The sequence below is a fragment of the Salvelinus alpinus genome, chromosome 5 (assembly GCF_045679555.1).
Source record: "Salvelinus alpinus chromosome 5, SLU_Salpinus.1, whole genome shotgun sequence".
Taxonomy (NCBI): domain Eukaryota; kingdom Metazoa; phylum Chordata; class Actinopteri; order Salmoniformes; family Salmonidae; genus Salvelinus; species Salvelinus alpinus.
In genome coordinates, this window is record NC_092090.1 from 23,383,243 (window position 1) to 23,399,418 (window position 16,176).

Here is a 16,176-nt window from a genome sequence, read left to right on the forward strand (position 1 = left end):
CAGAGGACATTTTATTTATGGTGTCTTACCTGCAATTAACCTTTTGTATTCAATTAAACACACCCACACAACCCTTCTGTCAACTGGCCAGTAGCCTTTGATCCCACAGTAACATTTTACAACAACGTTGAAAAATTAAAATGTTTATTCATTCAAATAAACGTATGACCCCCCCCAAAAAAGGGCTTACAAAAAAAAAAAAAATCTACAGAAGATTAAAAGAAAAACAGACCTTATACACATCCAAAAGTCATGGAAACGCGGATACGTGGAAAATGTGTTTTTAAAACAAAACAAAAGCAGTTGGAGATGGAAGGAGCAGTTGTCGTGACCGTGTATGTGTGACTCTAGGCGTTGCGGTCGATGCGGACGTCAACCTCGCGACCGCTGATCTTGGTTCCGTTCATCATCCTGCAGGCCTGGTTAGCGCTCTCTGGGGAGTCAAACCTGACCGTACCACAGCCCTTAGACTTTCCTCCCTCCATCTTAATCTCTGCAAACATCACCTGGCCTGGAGAGGGAGTAAGAAAGATGGGTGATGAGAGAGAAGAGGGGGAGAAAGAAAGATGGGTGATGAGAGAGAAGAGGGGGAGAAAGAAAGATGGGTGATGAGAGAGAAGAGGGGGAGAAAGAAAGATGGGTGATGAGAGAGAAGAGGGGGAGAAAGAAAGATGGGTGATGAGAGAGAAGAGGGGGAGAAAGAAAGATGGGTGATGAGAGAGAAGAGGGGGAGAAAGAAAGATGGGTGATGAGAGAGAAGAGGGGGAGAAAGAAAGATGGGTGATGAGAGAGAAGAGGGGGAGAAAGAAAGATGGGTGATGAGAGAGAAGAGGGGGAGAAAGAAAGATGGGTGATGAGAGAGAAGAGCGGGAGAAAGAAAGATGGGTGATGAGAGAGAAGAGGGGGAGAAAGATGGGTGATGAGAGAGAAGAGGGGGAGAAAGAAAGATGGGTGATGAGAGAGAAGAGCGGGAGAAAGAAAGATGGGTGATGAGAGAGAAGAGGGGGAGAAAGAGCAGTAGACCGTGTTTAAGCACAGACACTGCTAAAGCCATTTCATTACTGCAGATCAAAGCTACATTCAATCCATCTGCAGGTTATTGAGTACAGTAGACTGATTGAAGAGGCTTACCACAGACACTGAACTTCTCCTTCAGTTTCTGCCAGGTCAGGTCATAGGACAGCTACAACACAGGACATTAGAACACAGGGTCATAAAACTACTTTAGGGACATTTTCACAGAGCTAGACGATGCCTACTACCTCGTCTAAAAGTGCTTCCAATTCACGCTACTTAATCTGTGTCCATGATGTAAATACCCAGCAGTACATATAGTGGATTTGATCAGCCTTATTAATGTGTTAGGTGCTTTAATGTGCTTAAAAAGGGGTGTGCACATCATGTCATAATGCACATTTATACAGTATTAATTTATAAAACGTACATTTCTGACAAAGATCTGACATCCGCCCTTGGCTCTGTCAGACATGGCTCCTCCTCCGTAGCCCCCGAACCCTTGGCTCATGGCCATGCCCCCCCCCATACGGTCATAGCCAGAGCCCATCCGATCCATGGACCGGTTGCCCAAACCACCTAGTAGAGGACAGGGAATATGAGTGAGCACCTCAGATCGGAATCCCTACCGTAATGGTATTCAGGGGTTGTGCAGGCTTTAGTTCCAGCCCAGCACACCCACACATCAAATCAAGGTCAAGCACAGTGAAACATTGGCAGTATGAAATGGGTGTGCTAACAGACAGTGAGAGATGTTAATGTAATGTTCGGTGTACCTAATCCTCCCCCAATGGGCCCCATGCCAAAACTGCTCATGTCTCCTCCATAACCTCCTCCTGATGGAGAGAACGCACGGCATCACACACACGTTACCACAACACAAACAGGTTACAGCACTGTCAGTCTGAATGCTAACTTGACCAGTGTTGTGTTACCCATACAGGAGTTGTGATTCAGCTCTTAGTACAGTCCACCTGCAGGTTCCAGTTCCAAGCTACAACAGGCCCAGTAGAATGCCCAGTAGAATGCCCAGTAGAATGCCCAGTAGAATGCCCAGTAGAATGCCCACCACTGACCATGCTGTTAGTGGATGGATATATGAGGACTAAGGAATGGATTATACCGATGGTGACTGACAGTGACAGGTGAGAGTGAGAGAGAAAGTGAGGGTGTAAACTACTCACCCATTCCTCCAAAAGAGTCTCCGAAGCCTCTGCTCATGGACATGTCACTGCGACCAAAGTCTCTGTCCATCCCTCCTCCCATACCCCCTGACCGGTAGGACATGTCTGGAGAGAGGGAAGTAAAGAGAAGGAGAGAGGACGATGGCACAGTCAGAAATATACTCAGTGGAAAGTTGACATTAAACTTCAGGAGCATTGAAACAGTTTGAGAGAATTATTTTGTCCTTAGTGGTGATGGGGGGGGGTCTATAGTTACATAGCAATATTATTTTGGATGATATTATATTGATACTTTGACTCCACGTATAGTTTTTTGCTAGGTAGCGTTAGCTAGCGCTAGTCGGCTGTACCTGCACCAAACGCCGGTATTTCTTATCCTATAGCTTGTTCTCATCTTTTTAAATAGTGAGTCAACAGGTTCAGCACTTATATATTTCCCTGATTGATCAAAACTCATTTTCTCATGCTGTCTCATGTCTACAACAGACATATCATGAGCAATATGTTTTGTAACATCAAATCCCAGTATCGAATCACAATGCATATATAGAATAGTGATATCTACATAAGATAGTATTGGCACCTAAGTATCGGTATAATATCGTACGGTCCCTGGCAATTCCCAGCCCTAGGTGTGTGTCCCCTTACCTCCCATCCGTCCCATGTCTCTGGCTCCGAATCCCCCCATGCTGTCCATGCCACCGAACCCTCCAGGACACACAGGATTATTATATTAATGGATAGTCACAACCCATGTGTTGTCCAGTCATGTAACAGAGTGATACAGTAGAGATGTATTATCTAGGACCTTACCTCCTAGTCTGCTCATCCCTCCATACCCAGGTCCTCCCTCCATACCTGACAGACACAATCACACACTGATTTGTTTTGTACTAAAGCTCAGTGGTCGAGGGGGGGGCGTCAGTGGTCGAGGGGGGGGGGCGTCAGTGGTCGAGGGGGGGGGGGGGGCGTCAGTGGTCGAGGGGGGGCGGGCGTCAGTGGTCGAGGGGGGGGGGCGTCAGTGGTCGAGGGGGGGAGGCGTCAGTGGTCGAGGGGAGGGGGGCGTCAGTGGTCGAGGGGGCGTCAGTATGTGATGTAAGTGCTTGGAGAAGGTACAGGAACAACAGGCATCAGAGGGTTTAAAACAAACAGCTACTCTTCACAACCGATAACTATCGTATGTATGAACCGACTGGCTCCTCCTGACCTGCAGTCTCTCTGTGTGGTTTAAATAGTAACAGTGTGTTTGCTGGATTATTATGGCGAGGTTAGGGGTCAGTACTAACCTGCAGGGCCCATGTTGCCCATTCCTCCTCCACCACTCAGCCGGTTGGCATTGATAGGTTGTCCTCCTGGTCCCAGGCCCATCCCAATCCCTCCCAGACCCCCTACACACAGAGGACACACAAGAGTTGGAGTTTGTTTGACCACACAAACATAACATCCCTTATGTAATGCCTTGGTTCACTGGAGAACAAAACAGCTGACAACATGACCCATTTCTGATAGAGATAATACTGAAGTCAAGTCATTCTAGGTGTTCTAGAGATAGTCAGAAAGGTACAGGATGTGTACTCACGTGGTAACTGAGGAGCTTTCTCCACCGGGTGGAAATCATCAGCTGGCATAGACTTGTCATCCTGAAACACACAGACAGAACATATCAAGAGGTGGTTCTCACAACATATTACCACATCAACATGTAACAACCTCCATTTTATTTAACTTGCCAAGTCAGGTAAGAACTCATTCTTATTTACAATGACAGCCTAGGAACACTGCCTTGTTCAGGGGCAGAATTACAGATTTTTACCTTGTCAGCTCAGGGATTCGTTCTTGCAACCTTTCGGTTACAAGTCCAACGCTCTAACCACTAGGCTACCTGCCACCCCAATGACCTCTGACCTTCCACACACATTAACTGTGTACAGTGTTAGAGGGTTTAGAAATCAGAAACATGCCAATAACAAAGCACACGTACCATCTTAACATGCATCTGTCTGTCAAACAGCATTTGGCCGTTGAACATGGCTAGAGAACAGAGTTAAGGAATGCCATCAATAAAAATACAACGGTCACGTGCTTTACTCATGGGTCCTTTTCCAACCATGTAGACTTAAAGATAAAAATAGTGACAATAGTGAATAATAATAACAGCCAGGACATGTATAAAGAGTTGAGACTATTAGGCCAGCATAAAGAGATCTTCTTCTGCAGTATAAGTGTAGAGGGATACAGATAGAATCTGCAGCCTGTTGGAAGGTGAGTGTGTTCTGCAGTAGTATATAATATATAAAGATACAGATAGAATCTGCAGCCTGTTGGAAGGTGGGTGTGTTCTGCAGTAGTATATAATATATAAAGATACAGATAGAATCTGCAGCCTGTTGGAAGGTGGGTGTGTTCTGCAGTAGTATATAATATATAAAGATACAGATAGAATCTGCAGCCTGTTGGAAGGTGGGTGTGTTCTGCAGTAGTATATAATATATAAAGATACGGATAGAATCTGCAGCCTGTTGGAAGGTGGGTGTGTTCTGCAGTAGTATATAATATATAAAGATACAGATAGAATCTGCAGCCTGTTGGAAGGTGGGTGTGTTCTGCAGTAGTATATAATATATAAAGATACAGATAGAATCTGCAGCCTGTTGGAAGGTGGGTGTGTTCTGCAGTAGTATATAATATATAAAGATACAGATAGAATCTGCAGCCTGTTGGAAGGTGAGTGTGTTCTGCAGTAGTATATAATATATAAAGATACAGATAGAATCTGCAGCCTGTTGGAAGGTGGGTGTGTTCTGCAGTAGTATATAATATATAAAGATACAGATAGAATCTGCAGCCTGTTGGAAGGTGGGTGTGTTCTGCAGTAGTATATAATATATAAAGGATACAGATAGCCTGTACAGCCTCCAGGGCCTGTTCGAAGGTAACAGTCCCCATCCCTCTGCTCTTCCCATCCTTATCCTCCTTCACGTCAGCCCTCTTCACTGTTCCAGCCATACCAAACACCTCCTTCAGCTTCTTCCAGCCCACCTTGAAGTCCAGCTGGGACAGCACAGACGGGAGGGACCGGGTTAGCATAGAAACAACCGTTACCACACAACACATCTAAACAGACAGGAGGGGACCAAGTTAGCAATAGCATAGAGAACAGTGAAACTAACAAGGTCAACATGGAACTTCAAGTTCTAGGAAGATGCCGTTGGACTTGAGATTTAGAGTGCACTGCTCAAGTTGTCTTCAATTGGTGAACAGGAATATTGGTAGGTTAACATGGGACTTCAATAGAGCAGATACAAATCTAGTGAGGGGAGATGGTCAGAGACACAGAAGAGAGACAGACGTCAGAGAGTATAGTGTGTATGCTTGTCCTCACGTTGGCTACGAACACAGTGGTCCCTAGGCGTCCGACCCGTAGAGAGCTGATGACCTCATGGGGGACGTTGGGGTTGTTAGCGATGGAAGGGGGCACACCTACACCGCCCGGTCCCCCCTCCTGCCCCCTGCCTCCCCCTCCAGGGTACATCCCCCCTGTACGCTGCAGCACGCGCCGAGCACGCTCCCCATCAGGATCCTGAAAGAGGGAAACGGAACCCCTAAACTTTGACCTATTACTTCAATTCTGAGCTTTAGCCCTCCACATCAGGGAAACAAGGGGTTAAACACAGATGGCCCCATCCTTTGACCTATAATTACAACTCTAACCTTTGATGTTAACTAGGTCTAGTTCTCAGTGATTACAGTTAAGACAGTCTCAGAGATCAACATTACAAACCATGTTAATGTAACCACATTTCCAGCAGGCTGGATTAAAGTGCAGATTTGGCACACCACTGAGTTTAACCTCTCATCACCGTGTGGTGCCTACAGAGTGTGAACAGGTCCTTACCGCCATGATATTGAGGGGTCTTCCATTCAGATCATATTTGTTCATGACTTCTATGGCCTTCTTCACAAACTCCTCATCTTTGAACTCCACAACACTGCAGGACAGACAGTCAGTGGATGAAGACATGTATAACAATGACAGATGAAGTTAGGTGTGTCTGAAATGGACCCTATTCCCCATGTTATAGTACACTACTTTTGACCAGAACCGTATTAGCCTCCCCATGTGACTCTGGTCAAAAGTAGTGTACTGAATGGGGAATATAGGGCCCTACACGAGGACGGAACCACGGAATCCAGACAATAAAACAAAATTCTAAAATGTATTGAACTTAGTAGGGAATCAACTAAATGTATATAAAAAAAAAAAAAAAAAAAAAAAAAAAAAGTATTAATTTGCCCAAGTTTATCATAAGACATGAACAAAATTCCCCCCACCTGTGCGTGCAGCTACCCCTTTATGTAGCCGTTAGCGACAATGCTAATAAACTCTTCTGGTAGATGGAAAGGCTTACCCAAAAACCTTCTATACTAAATGTTCACTACAAAGTAGCCTACGCTTACCTGGCTGAATAATTATTTGCATAAACAAACACTACCATCACGTGCACTACAAAAACAAAGCAAAATAAAAGCCTCTTGCTAGGTGCTGTGTATACCAAAAGAAATTGACATTGAAGTGTTTTCCCCAGGCCTCAAAATTGGCCTGCTGAGGTGGTTTAAGCATTGAGCGAAAACCTGAAAAACCTGAAACGTGGACAAACAAAAACAGAGAAAACTGAATTTGGGGAGAAGCAAAACGGAGTCACGCAATAAAATTCATACAGACTGTATAGGGCCCTAGGAATAGGGTGTCATTTGAGACGCACCCGTGTCAGCCTGGTCTCAGACTAGACTTAACATATTACAAGTAAATCTGGGACACTGAAATTAGTATGACTTGCCACTTTTTACATGAAACAGAAGTTTACTTAAGGCAAAAAACTAAATGGTGGTTGGTTGGGGTGGATATATAACATCTAGCAACCCAAAGGTCGCATGTTCGAATCTCAAGGACAACTTCAGCAACTACTTACTACTTTTTAGCTACTTAGCATGTTAGCTAAACCTAACCAGTTAATGTTAGCCACCTAGCTAGCATTAGCCACAAATTGGAATTCGTAACATATACACATTGCAAATTCATAACATATTGTACAAATTGCAATACGTAACATAATACAAACTGCAATTCATAACACATGCAAATTGTAATTAACATTTCATACGAAATTAACACATAACATACGAAATGTAAAATGTCATTAAAGGGAGTGCGTCAGATTTATGTAAAGAATTATACAAAATGTACTGAGACCATGTTGCAAAGTTACAGGTAAAGTTTGGTTCCTTACCCACATCCCTGTACAGATAACACCAGGGGATCCAGAGACACAGATCCATAACAGAGGGAATGAACAAAGACAGTGATTAGACTGACAACAGTTATCATTATTACACATTTGACATCATGCTATTAGTGGATTACATAATCCATCTTGAAGGGCCAGCTAACAGGCCTTGATGTGGGGAGTGTGTTTTGCTTGTATCCGGGGTAAAAAGTTAAGTGAATTTAAAAGACATTGACTTGGTTTGCAATAGACTTGTGTTTTTGTTCCCAGTAGAGACATAGTACCCTTACCGTCTTCAGTGGAATAAAAAGGACTCAGGATATACTTACAAATATGTCCGTTCTGTGTCTACGTTTGTTTAGGAGTATATACTATACAGTCCGTTTGTCAAACTACATATTACATTAAATGGATGAATTGAATGCATTCACAACCTAGTTAGCAAATTCCTGGCTGCATCATAATATTACAGATGAATAAACGATGGTGAGATTTTACTGTGAGCCGCTGGAGAAAGAAGAAAGTTACTTTATACAAGATCTACAATAGTTTAGAAATAATTAGTTTTTTCATTAAGAGATAATTGTGCCATTGATCCAAATAAAAAGGTAACAATTTGAAGACCAAAAAGTAAAATGTCAATCAATAAGACATCAAAATCCCTTTGAGAAATGGTCAACTGCCAAACTTTGACACCAATTGAGAAAACTACAACAACTTAAAAACAAATGTGTACTAAGTTTCAGATGAATTCAAGTTAGTGTTCCAGAATCAACAAGAAGACATCCTCCATCACTCTACAGCCAACTAGGCTATAACAGGCTCTAGCTAACAGCCACCAACATATCATCCCATAGACATACATGGATAACCCCTTGGATCAGTGCCTTACAGAACACTTGGTAAATAAAGATATACTGCAGTGGAGGGCATTTAAAACCTCGTGCAGTGAGTTGGTCCACATCACTTACCCTTGACTTTCCTTCAGCATCCTTAAAGAGCTCCACGTATGTAACCTCACCAACTTCATGAGACATACAAAGGAAAAATACCAAGAGAACAAAAGGCATTTAAAATCACCAGTCGACTGTTGAACCACCACTCTCGCTCCAGGGCAGGCCGTTGCCTTGGTTATGCCGTTACGATGCTTCCCCATGATTGGTCAACAGTGAGCCCAGACCAACAGTCACCACACAACCCCTTCCAATGCCTTCCTGGGCTCGACTGAGACAGACACACAGTCAGTCAACTACTGTCAACCTGGGAATTCAGATCACACTTCAGTATAGAAGAACAGTTTGGTCAACACGGTTCCTGTCAACATAGCAAGAAGTCACTACAGTTTAAAAGGTGTCCTTTTCACCTTGAAAAAAGACTTTGTAAAGAGCTAAAGACCCAATAGTTCAGTGCACAGAAAGACAATGGTTTCATTCATACAAAACAATCATTTATCACCTTAACACAGGTTCAACTGAATCAAGTAGTCAATACTACTACTTGTCTGAGGTTACATTTTGGAGCTGTAAGTCAATATCATAAAACCAATAGTAGCTAACTACATAACAACTTTAACAAGCACAGACATTTCAATTCAATCCAAGCTAAATTGGTGTCCACCCAGGAGTAAAAAATGAAAAATCCAGAAATGTCTATTCTACTGACTTAATAATATCTGCAATACAATAACATGTTGCCTCAAAAGAAGGAACTACGAGAAGATATGGCTAGGTCTATGTTCTGGTCACAAAGAGAGGACTGAGAAAGCTCCTGTTGAGCTGGAAAGAATAGGGCTCATCTCTATAGGGAGAAGCAGCATGGCCCTGTGTGTGGATGGATTACCTTTCTCTCTCATCAGATCTTTAATAGCCTGCCACTTCGTGTCATAGGGGATATTGCTAATGAACACGCGGTTCCTGTGACCCCCTCCTCCGCCCTTCTTGTCCCCGGTGACCTGCTTCTCTTTGTAGGGGTGGAAGCGGTTCCCTTTGCGACCTCCTCCGGACACCTTTTCTTTGAGCTCAGACTTGGTATTTTGGGTTGGGGCGGTTTCAGGGGCATCAGTAGGGTCATCTGCAAGGGTTTCGGCATCATCGATAGTGGTGTCATCGATAGGGTCGCCATCTAGAGGGGTATCATCATCACCAAGGACCTCATCTCCAAGGACCTCGTCATCACCCAGGCCTAGGTCCTCTTCTTCTGCAGGGGCATCTTCACCAAGAACCTCATCTTCTTCCGGCTCTCTGAAGAAAACAGAAGAGTACAGTATTGATGGATGCAGCTAGCTTGTCTGGTCATTTCACCCATGTGCCAAATAACAAAGATGTGCACATAAGTTCATGCAACTTCAATCTCCCATAACTAACATGGACACAAATGGCTAGTTAGCTACAAAGTCATCTTTTCACCGAACTGGAGGGTGGCAGAGAGGAGAGGAAAGTTACTGTAGGCAACTCTTGATTCAACTACAAATTGACTCCATTCAAAATGTCGGCTCCGCACTGGCAATATATTACTACCAACTGTCTGTTGTTGGCTATCTAACTGTTCGCTAGCTAAATCTCCATTAAGGGACTGTGCACATAAACCATATAAATCCTATTAAATTACTGAGGGGCCATGTTATACATCTTCAAAGTCGCAAGATGGGATGAAAATTGCAGCCAAATTGGTCAGGGACAAATCCAAACCAGTCTAATAGGAATGGATGGCAGTAGAGGTATAATCCAGATTTTACTTACATAGTAAAAGAAAAGGCATGTGACATATCAGAAATGCTGTAATATAATTGTCAAAATAAAATATAGCCATATATTATACAGTTCATATTAGTTTTATACAAATGTTCTGTATAAAGACACTAATTACAATTTTAGATATATGTGTGTATGTGTATATACACAAACAGACACACATAAAACAGACCTTAATGTCTAAATGTTTGTTTTCTTAGAAAGCAATTTTAGTAACGTTACTTGTAGCATTGATAACTTGTCTAAGTCCCATCATCAACTGATTTCAGCCAGTTGATGGCTGTGGATTGACTGCATTGTTTGAATGGAATGTTGGCATTCCAAAAAAATATGGAATCATTCCTCTAAAACTAGGTTACCATACAGTAAGGATACATTTATCAAATTCATTATTTAGTCTTTTCACAGTACTGGCAAACAATGGTTAACCAACTCCCTGCCCAAAATGGCTGACCTTTATCCGCAAAACGGTTCATGCAAGTTCTAGGATGATAATTCTATGAGTTAAACGCACTAACGTTAGCTAGCTACACATGGTTGGATGGATACAACTAATTTAGTTATCTGCATAACTACCTAGTAAAATAACGATATATTACACAAATCTAAAAACAAATTTGACGATCAATGAAGACGACGATAACCAACAATTTAGTTAGCTAGCTAGCAAGCAAAGTAGCAACTAGATAGCAAGCCGTAGCTAGTTTGATGCTAGCTTTAATGCTAGGCTAACATTAGCTAGCCTCCATCTTGCCTGTGAGTGCAGCACAGATTGTGTCAGAAAAATACGATATTTTAGTTACATTTTCAGGCCATTCGTGCCATCCTGAGATGTTCCCTCTGTCTCAGCCTCGATGGGTTCAATAATTTCCTGGACAATATCTGCCATATTCGTCGGTTTGCAGAAAAAGCTAATTCAATCGAGAGATGCGCCTCCGCTAACACTGCGCAGTTTAAAATTTGTGACGCTCCAGGCCTCCACCAACGCGAGAAAATGCGAGAATTTGGCCTGGTTGTCTTCATAGCCTAAAGCCTAAACACCCGTAGGTTTCCCGCAATTTATATATTTCTACAGTTTCGATTTGGTTTTAGTCATTTCAATATATATAAATATATTTTTTATTTATATATATATATATATATATATACACAGTACCAGTCAAAAGTTTGGACAGTAATTTCAACAACAAACAAATATTTAACTAGGCAAATTAGTTGTTTCAGGGACAAAAGTACATATTTGTACTTTGTCAGCTCAGGGATTCGATCCAGCAACCTTTCAATTACTGGCCCATCACTCTAACCACTAGGCTACCTGCCGCCCCATTCAAGGGTTTTTCTTAATTTGTACTATTTTCTACATTGTAGAATAATAGTGAAGACATCAAAACTATGAAATAACAGAATTTGTTCTTAACTGACTTGCCTAGTTAAATAAAGCTAACATTTAAAAAATGAGGGTCTGATTCACACAGTCTCCTCTGAACAGTTGATGTTGAGACGTGTCTGTTACTTGTGAAGCATTCATTTGGGCTGCCATTTCTGAGGCTGGTAACTCTAATGAACTTATCCTCTGCAGCAGAGGTAACTCTGAGTCTTCCTTTCCTGTGGCGGTCCTCATGGGAGCCAATTTCATCATAGCGCAAGATGGTTTTTGCGACTGCACTTGAAGAAACTTTCAAAGTTCTTGGAACCGGGGGTGCCTCAGCTGGCTCGTCTGGCTTCTACGCCTTAGCTGGCTCGAGAGGTTTTCTTGCCTTGGTTGGTTCGGCAGTTTCCCATCCCACGTCACGCCTCAGCCAGTTCATCGGGCTCCCATGCCCCAGCCGGCTTGTCAAGCTCCCACGCCTCAGACGGATCGTCGGGCTCCCACGCCTCAGCCGCCTTGCCGGGCTGCCACGCCTCTGCCGGCTCGTCGGGCTCCCACGCTTCAGCCGGCTCGTCGGGCTGCCACGCCTCTGCCGACTCATCGGGCTCCCACGCTTCAGCCGGCTCATCGGGCTCCCACGCCTCAGCCGGCTCGTCAGGCTTTCACGCCTCAGCCGCCTCGCCAGGCTCCCACGCCTCAGCCGCCTCGCCTGGCTCCCACGCCTATGCTGGCTCGTCGGGCTCCTGCGCACCTGCCGGCTTGTCCAGCGCCCATGTCTCGTCCGGCCCGTCAGGCTCGCCCAGGTGGGACACCGGGTGGCGCCCCTAGAGGGGGGGTACTGTCATGCCTGCTCCCTCTCTGGCGCTCGAGGGCGCCAGGTTGCACTTCATTGCGCACACCTGTCACCATCATTACACGCATCAGCGCTCACTGGACTCCTTGACTTTGTTGATTGCCCCAGCTATTTCAGTCAGTCCTCCATTGGTTCCCCATGTCAGTATTAATGTTGTTATGTTTTCTTGTCCAGACGCTGTCCTGTCCTGTTCCATTTCCATTGTTAATTAAATGTTCATGCTTATTTGATCTGTTCTTGACATAATATGGACTTGATCTTTCACCAAATATGGCTAACTTCTGTATACCACCCCTACCTTGTCACAACACAACTGATTGGCTCAAACACATTAAGGAAAGAAATTACACAAATTAACTTTTAAGAAGGCACACCTGTTAATTGAAATGCATTCCAGGTGACTACCTCATGAAGCTGGTTGTGAGAATGCCAAGAGTATGCAAAGCTGTCCTCAAGGCAAAGGGTGGCCACTTTGAAGAATCTCAATATAAAATATATTTTGATTTGTTTAACACTTTTTGGGTTACTACATGATTCCATGTGTTATTTCATTGTTGATGTTTTCACTATTATTCTACAATGTAGAAAATAGTAAAAAATAAAGAAAAACCCTTAAATGAGTAGGTGTGTCCAAACTTTTGACTGGTACTGTATATATATATATACACACACACACACATAGGCCCACCACTTGGGAGCCAGGCACACCCACTGAGGAGCAAGGCACAGCTAATCAGAATGAGCTTTTCCCAACAAAAGGGCTTTATTACAGAAACAAACTCCTCAGTTTCATCAGCTGCCTGGGTGGCTGGTCTCAGACTATCCTGCAGGTGAATAAAAATGGATGGGGAGGTCTTGGGCTGGCGTGGCTACACGTGGTCTGCTGTTGTGAGGCCAGTTGGACGCCCTGCCAAATTCTCTAAAACAACGTTGGAGGTGGCTTATGGTAGAGAAATTAACATTAAATTCTCTGGCAACAGCTCTGGTGGGCATTCCTGTAGTCAGCATGCCAATTGCACGCTCCCTCAAAACTTGAGCCATCTGTGGCATTGTGTTGTATGACAAAATTGCACATTTTAGTGACCTATTATTTTCCCAAGCTCAAGGTGCACCTGTGTAATGATCATTCTGTTTAATCAGCTTCTAGATATGCCACACCTGTCAGATTGATGGATTATCATGGCGAAATGCTCACTAACAGGGATGTAAACACATTTGTGCACAAAATTTGATATATTAAATCAAATTTGTGTGCGCATGGAACATTTCTGGGATCTTTAATTTCAGCTCATGAAACATGGGACCAACACTTCACATGTTGCATTTATATTTTGTTCAGCGGCATTATGTTTGACACCCCTTCTTTAGCCTCTCTGCATCTCTCTCACACTCTCTCTCTCTGTCTCTCTCTCGCTTTCTCTCTGAACCTAAGGCCCTTTAACTTTGTACATTCATAACAGTCCAAAAAATCTCTTTCTTCTATGAATTGATAACATATTTCCAATCAATATAACCATATAAATATGATTCATTAACTGAACATCAATAATGTAATAATGATTTTAAAAAATTAGATTAAACTTCTAACCAGGTCCAAAGTGTCATGTTGAACAGCCAGAAGCCCAAATATATATCTGACCATGTGCTTGTTGCGTCAAGTTGATATCTTTGGGTTCTGAGAGGGAGCCAGAGATGTTTGGCAAGTGGATGTTGTTATCAGGTCCACAACCAAACGGGCACGCAGGGCATGTGCCCTGGGGGCCCAAACCTCCAGGGGCCCACAACCCTTGTAGAATTGCAGGAAATTAGCTTTAAAACCGCATAATTTTCTCTCAGCCTAATGGCAAAATGTGAAGAATAGTATGAGATATTGTTTCTCTCTGTCCCATGGCAAAATGTGTAGAATTGCAGAAAATGTGCTTAAAAACTGAAAAATGATCTCTCTGCCCCATGGTAAAATGTGTTGAAATGCAGGAAGTTAGCTATTTTCCCCCCAAAAAAATATGTTTTCCTAAAGAAAAGGAGGTAGGTGCCCCGGGGCCCCAAATGTGGTAATCCGGCCCTGATCATTCAGTGACACTGACACTTCTCACTATTTGAGGTCTGCATGTGACTTGTGTAATGTACCTTGTATATACACTAATAACAGTGAAGTGAAGCCACTGAAGGCCCACTGTAGAATAATGTGAATGTAAGTGGTCAGAGAGGAGCATGAGGGGTGTGGCAGTATTTTGCAGATATAAAAGCAGTAAGCCTAATAAAGATGTCTCAGCAACTGGGCTCTGATTGGAGAGAGTGCAGACTGCGTCTCTGTTCCTAATGTCTCTGTAAGTCAATAACCAAATAACCATTACCACAGGACTCTCTGTAATGACCCAACGGGACACAGGCCAGAGAATGATGTGATTACATTCATCATGAAAAACATCAGCCTGTCTCAAGGGAGAGAGAGAGAGTGAAAGAGAGTGAAAGAGAGAAGAGAAAGAGAGAAAGAGAGAAATAGAGCAGAGAGAGAGAAAGAAAGAAAGAGAGAGATCAAATAGAGCAACGAGAAAGGGAGAGAAAGATGTACCTGGTCTAAAGGTTACATTAGCACTGAGCCAAAGATCAAAGCGCACTAATGAGTCTAGTAATGTGGGGCGGCAGGTAGCCTTGTGGTTAGAACATTGGGCCAGTATCCGAAAGGTGACAAGGTAAAAATCTTTAGTTCTACCCCTGAGCAAAGAAGTTAACCCACTGTTCCCCGGCGCCGAAGATGTCGATTAAGGCAGCCCCCCGCACCTCTCTGATTCAGAGGGGTTGGGTTAAATGCGGAAGACACATTTCAGTTGAAGGCATTCAGTTGTACAACTGACTAGGTATCCCGCTTTCCCCTCCTTAATAATGTTCCCCTCTCCTGACGTTCACAACATGATCAAAAGTATATGGACACCTGGTTGTTGAACATCTCATTCCAAAATCATGGGCATCAATATGGAGTTGGTCCCCCCTTTGCTGCTATAACAGCCTCCACTCTTCTGGGAAGGCTTTCCACTAGATGTTAGAACATGGCTGAATGGAAGCAAGTCCCCGCAGCAACGAGAGCATTAGTGAGGTCAAGCACAGATGTTGGGTGATTAGGCCTGGCTCGCAGTCTGTGTTCCAATTCATCCCAAAGGTTTTCGATTGGGTTGAGGTCAAGGCTCTGTGCAGGCCAGTCAAGTTGTTCCACACCGATCTCAACAAACCATTTCTGTATGGACCTTGCTTGTGCACAGGTGCATTGTCCTGCTGAAACAGGAAAGTGCCTCCCACAAACTGTTGCCACAAAGTTGGAAGCACAGAATCATCTAGAACAGGGGTTCTTAAACTTTTTCAGCCTGGGACACAAATTAGAAATTCTGTGTTTTTCTGGCTACCAAGCTTAGGAAAATATGCAACTATACGTAAATATCGGAACATTTCATTGCCCTTATGCCTAAAAAAAAAAAGCAAAAACAAATAACAATGAAATACCCATAAATATATTTTCATGTTTATTTTCCCCCATTAAAAACACTCTGACATACCTGTCTAGGTTGGAACTGTTGCTGTTCAAATACAATAAATCATTTCATTCTGAACTGGAATAAACAGATTGATCACATCACACAGATGAATAACAGAACACACACAGGCTTTTTGATAGTGCAACCCTAAGTAACAGTACAGATAAAACATTCTGGCTTACTGTACATCTTAC

The 16,176-nt window shown here is 43.3% G+C and overlaps 1 protein-coding gene across 1 annotated transcript; it reads right to left on the bottom strand.

Moving 5' to 3' along the window:
* Nucleotides 1-127: 127 nt before the first annotated feature.
* Nucleotides 128-11,257, bottom strand: myef2 (myelin expression factor 2). The gene is made up of 17 exons (XM_071401026.1): nt 11,037-11,257; nt 9,323-9,723; nt 8,455-8,507; nt 7,487-7,494; nt 6,094-6,187; nt 5,581-5,778; nt 5,096-5,249; nt 4,180-4,229; nt 3,778-3,838; nt 3,485-3,586; nt 3,012-3,056; nt 2,847-2,906; nt 2,199-2,303; nt 1,791-1,850; nt 1,445-1,593; nt 1,132-1,183; nt 128-511 (listed from the first exon to the last, which is right to left on the bottom strand). The coding sequence occupies exons 1-17, from the start codon at nt 11,120-11,122 to the stop codon at nt 348-350; spliced, it is 1,842 nt and encodes a 613-aa protein (XP_071257127.1). The 5' UTR covers nt 11,123-11,257; the 3' UTR covers nt 128-347.
* Between the last annotated feature and the right edge of the window lie 4,919 nt (nt 11,258-16,176).

Bases quoted from the DNA above. Each gene is read 5' to 3' on its own strand.
- myef2 (XM_071401026.1), bottom strand. From the start codon at position 11,122: ATGGCAGATATTGTCCAGGAAATTATTGAACCCATCGAGGCTGAGACA. The intron at 1,851-2,198 runs GTGAGTAGTTTA...TCTCTCCATCAG, and splicing joins AGACTCTTTTGGAGGAATGG to GAGGAGGTTATGGAGGAGAC. The intron at 1,594-1,790 runs GTACACCGAACA...GTCCTCTACTAG, and splicing joins GCCCATTGGGGGAGGATTAG to GTGGTTTGGGCAACCGGTCC.